This window comes from Anarrhichthys ocellatus, unplaced genomic scaffold, assembly GCF_004355925.1.
Source record: "Anarrhichthys ocellatus isolate YVR2014 unplaced genomic scaffold, GSC_Weel_1.0 scaffold57, whole genome shotgun sequence".
Lineage (NCBI taxonomy): Eukaryota > Metazoa > Chordata > Actinopteri > Perciformes > Anarhichadidae > Anarrhichthys > Anarrhichthys ocellatus.
This window is the reverse complement of record NW_022280087.1, coordinates 1,829,681-1,840,175: the sequence shown is the minus strand read 5'-3', so window position 1 is coordinate 1,840,175 and position 10,495 is coordinate 1,829,681. Positions and strand designations below refer to the sequence as shown.

General features: G+C 40.7%; 1 protein-coding gene across 1 annotated transcript; it reads right to left on the bottom strand.

Moving 5' to 3' along the window:
* Nucleotides 1-8,188: 8,188 nt before the first annotated feature.
* LOC116396566 (sclerostin domain-containing protein 1-like) lies at nucleotides 8,189-9,409 on the bottom strand. The gene is made up of 2 exons (XM_031871236.1): nucleotides 9,214-9,409; nucleotides 8,189-8,604 (listed from the first exon to the last, which is right to left on the bottom strand). The coding sequence occupies exons 1-2, from the start codon at nucleotides 9,407-9,409 to the stop codon at nucleotides 8,189-8,191; spliced, it is 612 nt and encodes a 203-aa protein (XP_031727096.1).
* Between the last annotated feature and the right edge of the window lie 1,086 nt (nucleotides 9,410-10,495).

Below are 10,495 nucleotides of genomic sequence, written 5' to 3'. Positions count from 1 at the left end.
GGAAAGTAGCTATTGGCTGTCCTAAAAGTCACTAGAAGTCGCTAAATGACGTCATCGCCTAATTTGCATGATTGCATAGTTTTGACTGAGACATGATGCTAGCTAGCTAGATGTTTAGCTTATGTCACAGAGAGGCACACAGACAGTGGACGAGCTGAGTAAGTGACTAAGGCTGTGTGAGTCAAATGCAGTGATTTATTTTAGTGTGACAGTGAAGAAACATTTATATTTACATCCGCTCTGTAAGGCAGGACAGTAACTGCAGAACGATTCGTGCTTTCACGTCAGAGTCTCCAAAACACCAGAAAAGTCTCCAAAACACCAGAAAAAGTCTCTAGATTTGTCGCTAGTAGCTTTTAACAAAAAAAGCCAGATTTAGCGAGAAAGTCGCTAAGTTGGCAACACTGTGCAGGTTGCCGACCCCTGCCTTAGACCAAATCCCTCCTTTGTTCTTAAGAACTTAAGGAGTTCTTAAGGTCAGGGGTTACAGCTGGATGCTTTTTGTCTTCTGCCCTATACAGGGAACCGGGAGGCAAAGTGACATCTGGTTTGCCCAGTTTGAGCGTTGGCATGGTATGTTGAACATACAGATACCATCAGATGCATTGAGCAGCTGTTCGTGTTTTTCGGGAATGGGGAAGCCGGTAAATCCTTATCCAAGAAATGGCTGACGGGATGGTTTTGTAAGTGCAACTCCAGAGCCTCTAGGCAGGCGGGAAGAGACCCTCCAGCTGTGGTCCGTGCACACTCCACATGCAGCGTGGCAGTGCTGGCGGCCTTGTTTGGTGGAATGAGTGTCAAGGACATATGCAGTCGCGATGTGGTCCACGCCTGGCCCATAGGGTTCTATCTCTTGGACATGTCGAGCCCATTTTAGGGTCTGTAATAATTTTCAGTGGGTGAATGCGTGCTTGTTATTGGAGGACTATGTTACCCATACCAATGTTAACCAAACGGCCATGAAAACTCTGATAAGTCTTCAACCCCGAAAGCGCCACTACTTAATCAGTTTATTGTTTGTTATGACCCGATACATACAGTTACAAATAGTTTCAGGTATTATCTGTATTATCTGAGATTTTAGGGAAAATATTACATGAGTGAAATATACATAGATGTCCATCATTCAGTTGTTCATCTTCAAAAAGTTTTGTCAAATTAGAGTAATCAAATTAATTCATTTTACAGTGTTTTGTTCTTGCAGAGATTTGATAATATATTTTCACTTTACTTAAAGTGACTTATAACCAGCTTGCATTGTATTATATCTGCCTATACTAGTTAAAGCGAACAATAAACACTTTGAGTAACTTATGATCACATTATAATACATCATGTAAAAAGGTTATATATACTATAAAAACAACTATAAAAATGACAATGCACTTGATAAAGCTTTATAATGATTGTTGTTATAAAGCATTGTGAATTGCTATTCATAAATATGTTTACAATGCATTTTATACATGGGCATCATGGAAAGCCTTGAAAAACCAAACCTAGAATCAGAGCAAGAAACTGTATAAATACACTCTGACCATCACATCCCATCAGAGTCATGGTCTGGATTTGTGAAACCAGCCCAAGCTGCTGTTCTGAATCATTAAACCAAAGCAGTTTGACATGTATACTGAAAGAAAGTCTTACTGTGTTTGTGATTACAGCCTTATAGTGAGGCTTTACTGTCAGTTATCTGTTAAATTAAATTCCTGTCCTTCCTTTTCTGATGTTGACGATTGTAGTTCTTTCATAGGCAATACATGCTTCGGCAATTAGTTGAAAGATAACATTCCCATTCACAAACCTGTTATGACATCATGCTATTATATTTTCACAGAGGAGAGAAAGCATTAGCACAGCAAAATACATGAGATGTAGTATGTGATATAGTTGAAAGCTCTGTGAAAGGATTATTTTGCCATTTCTGTTCATGTTTTGTTCTTCTGTTTTAGTTCCCCAACTGTAATATGAATCATATCATATTGTAGATATCATAGGAACAATTCATTAATTGACATTGGCAATGAATGTCACATTGTCAGATGTTGTCATTACAACTAAATTAACGATCTGCAGTCATACAATACCACTGCTGCGATTGTGTTCAAATTGTATGCACTACAAACAGTTGAAGACTTTTAATACCCGTGCCATAATTTCAATTTATTACAAATCAAGGAAAGGAAAAATATAAGTTGCTATGAAAAACAATATCTGTATGCAACTGTTTTGTTTTTGTGAAAAGTACAAATAGTACCTACAAAAATAGTGAACCAAAAAATGATACTATTTATTCTGTTTTATTTCTTCTTTGTGTTTCTTATTTCTGCTGCTTTAACAGCACTATAATTGGATCTAATAGAGAGGGAAGATCCCTGTGTGGCTGTGAACCACAGTCTCTTTGTCTGCCGAAGGTTTCCTGAGTGTTGTGGCTATGAGGCCATCCTTCACGAACTTCCTGCCTGAATGACAAACAGGTGTGTCTGCAGCAGAGAGATTAAACTCTCTTTGATTGTGTGAGTCTATTGACTGAAGAACACACATGTAGACAGAAATTCAGCAGCAGGCACCTTTCACAGCTTCAGGCCCCAGGACATTCAACAAAATGGACTTTTGTTCGACTCTATTTTGGTCTTTTTACTTAGTATGTTTGCAGAAGATGAATTTCGGCGGCTTTTGATGTGGCTCCCACCCTCTCTTTGATTAATACAATACCAAAATGTGTTCAAACTATATAAGAGAGGAAGATTAATATTTAAGATGGAGGGGCTTTATAAGATATAGTGAGGGTGTAACCCAGCAGTGGCACAACACAATCTATTAATTACTGCTTGTTCTGGCCTAGAACTGACTACTGGCTTCCAGAAACCCACTTGTGACGTTGCATCTGGCAGTATCACTGACTGGGCTGTACTCCTCTTTTCAGATATGTGTAAACTCTACAAGTGGAACTGTGGGTTTGTTGTATGTAGAGAATGACAGTGCTTTATAAATGTAAGACACCAAGTTTCGGCAGGATGTGAAGTCAGTTCAGATAAAGTATTTTAAGTCTATCCATTGACATGTAATTATAGCTTATAGGGGATGTTTTATGGCCCTGAAATAAGCTAAGAGATGTGCTGAATGTGCTGCAAATTGGCAGCCAATCTCATGTTGACTGAGTAAGTCACATATGGTACCTGCTGGAGGGACCGGGGTCACACAGTTCAGTACCTTGCTTAAGAGTGCTTTGACAGAGGCAGTATGCCATTCAACCTTTATTCTTACCCACATTGTCCCAGTAACTAATTCATGGATCTGAACTACTACCTCTGACCATCTGACCAACATCTGACAGAGCAAGCTTCATTACATTGCATATTATACAGAACTACACTTCTTATTGAATGGCCCTGTCACGGGTATGGACAGTAGAGGCAAGTCTCTATCAATATTTGTATTTAATCTCCACATTGTGTTACCGTTAAGGCCTCTACAAAGATACCTGATTTGTACGTTTCAAACCTGGATCTCCATTCTCAACAACACTTTGTCTGCTGTGGAAACCTTCAGGTTTTTGGGATCCACCATGTCTCCAATGTGATCTCAGCCCAGACTTTTGGCAGTAGGCGGCTAATGTTGTAACTGCGGCAGCTAATGTTTGTAAGATGTAGTTAATGTTGTGAAACAGTGGTGGTTACCTTGCAACATGGGGTTAATGTTGTCAAACGGTGAGAGTTAACGTTATAACACGTGGTTAGTGATGAGAAATGTGGCCGTTGACGTCGTAACACGTGGTTAATGATGAGAAATGTGGCCGTTAACGTTGTAACACGTGGTTAATGATTAGAAATGTGGCCGTTAACGTTGTAACACGCGGTTAATGATGAGAAATGTGGCCATTGACGTAACACGTGGTTAATGATGAGAAATGTGGCCGTTAACGTTGTAACACGTGGTTAATGATGAGAAATGTGGCCGTTGACGTCGTAACACGTGGTTAATGATGAGAAATGTGGCCGTTGACGTCGTAACACGTGGTTAATGATGAGAAATGTGGCCGTTAACGTTGTAACACGTGGTTAATGATGAGAAATGTGGCCGTTAACGTCGCAACAAATGGTATAGTTCACCTGACGGTTCTGATGGGCAGATTGGAGGTAAAGCTGTATGCAGTAGCGACTGTTCTTCTGCATCTTGTTGGATGATAATAGTTTGTTGAATCACATTCTTCCATCCATCGCTCACTCTGTGGTGGTTGATTTGGCTTCCTCTGGTGTCCTCGTCTCCATCTCTTTCTCAGTGGAATGAGGAATCATCAGTGAGAGACACAAAGGACAGGGAGAAACATCCCTCCCCCCATTAGGTGGTCTGAGCTGTGGTGGAGATAACAGTTGCAGGCGGAACAAACAACATCCAGTTTATATGGCAGGAAACAAAAATAATTGTAAACAACGTTGGTTATCGTTATTGTCCTCAGGATGTAAATGTCCGAGTCATTCCGAGTTTATTTTTTCATTATTATTTAAGCTGCACCAATCCATGTTTTTCTACTAACATTTTATCAAATGCCTGTGTAATGTGAAAGCTTTTTAGTATCTGTTAGCTTTCGGCTCTCATCACCTTGGTTTCCAGTAGCAGGCAGCTGTTTTCAACCAGAAAGCTTAATAATCCCACTGTACACTATGCCCATCCCCAAAGTGCAGACAGGCATACTTAGAGACTAGCATTTAGTAGCTTTTTCCCTCAGGATTTGGTGAAGACACCGCCAGACTTTAACTTCCATTCAAAAGTATTTAGGTTTAGAAAATATAACTCATTGGTTAGTAATTTCTATGGAATAAGGTGTCGAGAATAACGAGAAGTACTTTGGCATTGCCTTCTGAAAAGGGTAAGGTTTACCAGACCTATAATTATATTTCTGGGCTGCCCAGATTATTCCCCTATGTCATTGGTTTAATAGGGAACATCAGCCTGAATGGACCAAGATTGAAGGATATTTTCAAGAGACAAGACCTGTCCTACATCCCTTACTACTTCACGTCAAAACATATTTGGTCATTCACATCTAATCCCATTCTTAGTCGCTTAGTGAAGATTTGGGAGTATGTTCATACGAGTATGTTCTATGAGACAACTAATTTGCACAACTAATTTGCCTCTTCCTCAAAGCAGCCATCATGTTCAACAGCACTCTAACGCTGAGCCCATTCCTTTAGGGTGTGGTCGCAGATGGGTATAAAATAGATCTATACCAAGAGGACACACTGATGAGAGAAGGTTTTCAAATTCCAGCCACACACTTCCTTAGATATGTACAGGTATACATTTCACATTCCAGGCAGGGAGGCTCCCTGGATAGACCCAAGTACCCTAAGTAGTATTGGAGTCTTTATTGCTTCAGGACAATCTGAACAAAAATATCACAAATATATATTTTATTATTGGACTACTCTAAGACTTACACAATAGCACTGAAAGAGAAGTGGAAAGAGATCTGGAGATTCAGATAACAGATCTTCCCTCCCAAAGCTGTTACGGCTGGCAAAAGATGCATTACATCCACATGGAATTACGAGGAACCCCCAGTATTACTAAGCGGATTAGTGAGGTAATTCATGTGCTCCTTTGCCCTCGGTCTCTTCATAGGACTTTGGATCCAGGGCTTACTTACTAACTACTTTATTGTCTTTAGTATTATTATTTCATATTTCTTTGTAGTGGGTGAAATGTTGGAGGACCTGTCCCTGTATGGGGGGGGGGGGGGGGGGGAGAATGGTGTGGGTCTTTGTGTGAAACACAGGTTCCAATACTAATCAATATTCCTACTTTACTTTGTTCTTTCCTACAGGATATTATTGGGAGAAGATATCTGTTCTTTGTCCTCTGCAGGTAAGACAAAATAAACATCATGTTGTCATCCAGTGAAGATCATTCTATTCACAGCTTTCAGGGTGAACAAAATGAACGGATACGTGACACAATAAAGCGTCTTAACATGTCGCAGCAGCTGGAACAAGCCCCACTAGCCTGGAGGGGAAGGTATCCCCTTCACAATAAAACATGGAGTCTGTTGAAAGAGAGCCTCGTCTCTGACTAATGCCTCTGTTGTTAGGGAGTTCCTGTTTGCTGTGAGCCTGTCTGGCACGCCTGCAGCATTATGTCACACAAACAACCTTGTTAACAATTTTCATTTATTCTTGATTTATTATTGTCACTTATTTCAAATAATAACCAAAAATACAAAAAAAGAACTTGAACTGTTCTTTTACAAAAATAAATTACATACTATTCACTCTGAAAAAACCCATAGAACTTTACCCACATAGTGTACATTCCATTATACTAACCATCATTCTATTGTATACATCTAACTTCACATTTAAATTTTTTATGATGGTATATCGTATATATGATATATCAGGCTGACATTATGTTTTACAGGTCTTGCATCCTAAATCTGTTGAGCATTTGATTACATAATAGGTTATCTTTTTAGAAGATGCTCTACAGCAAAACTACCTGCCACACGTGGCACAATAAACCCCAACACAAACCAAAGCTCCTGACTAACATATTACTACATTATTACCTCTACTGTTACCAGAGGCTTCATTAACGTTACATAGTGGATTTGGGCGGGACTTTGTGTGGTGGGGGGTGTATTATGTCAGGTGACATAATACACCCCCTGGTGGCCATGGTAGAGCACCACACTAAGAGTGTGTCCATGTGCTTTTCTGACGGCATTTTCAGACCAAATGTGCAAGAGCCAGTAGTTTGAGCAGCACGAAAAAAACAGTTTAGTGGAATACTCCAGACCTGTTTCCAGTTGGGATTTTACGCAACTAATTAGCAAGAGCACATGTTTCCAAGAAAATGTAAGGCCACTTACATTTTCTTCGATAAACATAATGGGGAAATATTGTTAATTAACGTAAAACTATTGATATTGAATCTTACCATACTATATTTGCTATCAGAGCGCCAGGCCTGGGTCACATGCTGCGTTTTTTACTGCATGGTTGGGCACTGCAGTGCCTATGAAACAGGGTTTTAATAGACTGTTGAAGTTACATCGCTAGTGCCAACTTTTAAGGATGCGGAGGCAGTTTACACCTGGCGTTGCTAACCGACCATAGCCCACTGTATCTTTGACATCTATCTGATCTTATTTCAGGTGTTGTTTTTAAGTGTGCATCAACAGATTTTCTGTGGAAAGTAGGGTTTTCACCTAGGAAATTCTGTCTCTGTCTCTGCTCCGCCTGTGTGTGTGTGCGTGCGTGTGTGCGTGCGCGTGGACCATGAGAGCAGAGGATACTAAAATGATTGTGTGAACTTTTAGCAGCGGCACGCATAGAATCTAGGAGAAACAGTGGACAGGTCGTAAAGCTGTGGGTAGTCCTGCACTAAAATATATTTACAGAAGAAGAGATATCTGCCGGCTGTGATAAGTTGTTCCTCGCTACATGACATTACGTGACAAGAACAGATGTTTTACTTGGCAAATATCAGACAAACACTTCAGTACTGAACCGGAGACCGTTCAAATTCACTTGCCTTACCAATGGACCATGCCAGATAAAAGTTGGTTCATGTCTAAGGAATAAGTGAGGATGTTAACCTAGCTCAGCAGCTAGCCTGGCTCAGGACAAAGTGAGAAAAAAGAGTGTTTAAACTCACTAATGAACGCATTTTTTAATCTGTATACAAAATGTGTCTGGTGTGAGATGTATACGGGCGGAAGGTTAATGTGTTTCTCATCAAGAAATATTTCCATCAAATAACTCAAAACAACATTTTTACATTTGTGTTTGGATACAGATTAAACCAGCACCATACAACATGAGAGCTTACTCTCAGAGGAATTTAGGTGTATTTTATGATCTTTGCACATAGCCAGGCTAGCTGTTTCCCCCTGCTTCCAGTCTTTATGCTAAGCTAGGCTAACCAGATTCTGACTCCAGATCATACTTAACACAGAAATGAGACTTATATCCATCTGAACATCTCACTCTTTTTATGTGTTGACCTATTCCTCTTATTAAACCGTGTTTAATCTTAAAACCTTTCTCTGAGTCACAATATTACGTTTGGAGACAAATCTACATTGTTGTTTTTTACCTCTGTCTGGCCTGGCTATTAAACATTTGATTATGATGTACACACTTCTATTTCATCCATAAACTTCCTGATGTTAGTTGTCAGACTATCTCCCGGCTCTCTCCTCAGGCAGTCCAGCCTTCCTCTGATTTTTCCCTTGGTTTCCACTGTGGACAGGTGTATCCTTGTGTCCTGAGTCATTCTGCTGTCTGGAGTAGCGCTTGCACTTGCAGGAGGTCACCACAGTTATCTTGTAGGTCCTAGCGCTACCATCCTGGCACTGCAGCCGGATCCGCTGAGTCCTGGTCCGGTCAATGACGCAACGCCACTCCTGGGCGTCGCGGCGGCTCCAGTACCTCCCGGTGTAACCCCCACCCCCGATCCAGTTGGGCAGCAGGTGGGCTGGCAGACACTCCCCAGCACACACTAGCTCCTTGATGGGGTTGACGCTGGTGCACTGGCCATCAGAGATGTACTTTGTGGCCCTCAGCTCCCTGCAGCCCACCTGGCTCTGGTCTGGGCCTGAGAAATGAGATCTGAGTTAGATATATGTCAGCTCCTCTATCTGTTTACATTACTGTTCAGGTCTACTTCTTGGAAACAGAGGTGGCAACTCTAAACTGTGAGTCAGTTGGACTCTTGTCTAAATTGTAATTGTCATATAAAACTCGGCACTCCACTGAGTGCAAAGGAGATTCAGCTTCAGGTCTAATGATATATGCTATGCATTATTTTTGGGGGAGTTGACTGGTAGAAGTCAGGATACCTGAGCCTCTGCTGCATCCTTTTTGATTTGCATCCATACATTTCTGCTCACAACAGTCATGCCAAATGTTCCCAATCCCAACATGCTGTAGGCCACGTTACACTTACATAATGCTGAACGCTTACTAATCATATTTTGCAACTAGTGCACGTTAGGAAACCATATTTCCAAAAACAACGAGATCAAATGTGTGCGTTTTGAAAATCCAGCTGTTACTCCTGCCACTCATATCACCACACTACGAGAGAATAACCTATTGACTCAATCTGAAACGCATGTGTCAAGCTTTAATGTGAAAGACAAAACAAAAGTTGAAACGATGTAAATATACTGTAAGTGCACCGTGCGTAACCGCTTGGACTCACCATTACGCACAGGATCAGCCAGCCGTCTCCCGCCGTTCCTCGCCTGGTTCGTGTCTTCATTAACCGGCTCCTCTCGAGTATCGTGGACCAGCTGAATACTATCTGACTCTGTGGCGTTGTTCTGGACAGCTGAGCTGCTCCTGCGCAGCAGCAGCAGAAGCGCGAGGAGCTGGAGTCCGCTGGCAGCACGGGGCATGACTGCACCTGACTGATCTGAGAAAGACTAACCTGCTGCAGCAGCTGCTTTGCTTTATATATCCTCTGCTGTCTGAACAAGACACACCCACCCGAACAACAGCCTGCACTGGGATCAGCAACTTCAGGATCAGGCCATCAGTAGCATTCAGGATGTAGACGGCCAGCAGCTTCTCTCCAATAAAATGTAAGTGCTGTTGATTCAAATGTTATCAACAGCCCTTACAATCATCTTCCAACTATTATTTTGAAAATAAACAAGATACACTGTTCCCAAACATAATCTCATCCTTTTGCCAAATTATAATGTTACTTTCTCAGAAAAGAGAAAAAACATTTTGTTCGTCCGCTTATTCCCTATTTTCTCTCACACATGTATAAAATAAATAAACACAGGACATATTTTTCTATCCTATTAATTCAATTCAATTTCTTTTTCGATTCAATTTATTTTTGTCTCGCCCAAAAATTACAAATTACAAATTTGCCTCAGAGGGCTTTGCAATCTGTACACATACGACGTCCTCAGTCCCAGAACAGAGGAGGGATCCTCTATCAGGATGGACAGAAGTGTGATAGATGTTATGTGTACAGAATGAACAGCATAACAGAGTTACAACACATTCAATGCATATGACAGAACCACGGCAGGAGGCAAGACCATGATCCATAATAATAATATAACCACTATCCACAGAAACCTGCGAGGCGAGAAAGCAGAAAGACTCTGGGGAAGAAGCAAAGTCAGTAACGTGCATTAAACCTGAGCCAGCCCTAACTATAAACCTGAGCCAGCCCTAACTATAAACCTGAGCCAGCCCTAACTATAAACCTGAGCCAGCCCTAACTATTTTGGATAGCCTCCATATAACTTGAGTTTACCATTGTAGCCCTGGTGTAATAAGTTAGGTATATATATAGTGTGTGTGTGTGTGTGTGTGTGTTTTATATTATAGTGAATATTATTATATGATATATATATATATATTATTATATTACACTGAATATTATTATATGATATGTATATACATTATTATACTGACTATTATTATATGATTGATATATGATTGATATATATATATATATA

What these genes read in the sequence shown, in the direction of transcription:
- LOC116396566 (XM_031871236.1), bottom strand. Translation starts at nt 9,409, where the DNA reads ATGCCCCGTGCTGCCAGCGGACTCCAGCTCCTCGCGCTTCTGCTGCTG. An exon ending in GGCTGATCCTGTGCGTAATG is followed by an intron (nt 8,605 to 9,213) that starts GTGAGTCCAAGC and finishes CTCATTTCTCAG; the next exon opens with GCCCAGACCAGAGCCAGGTG.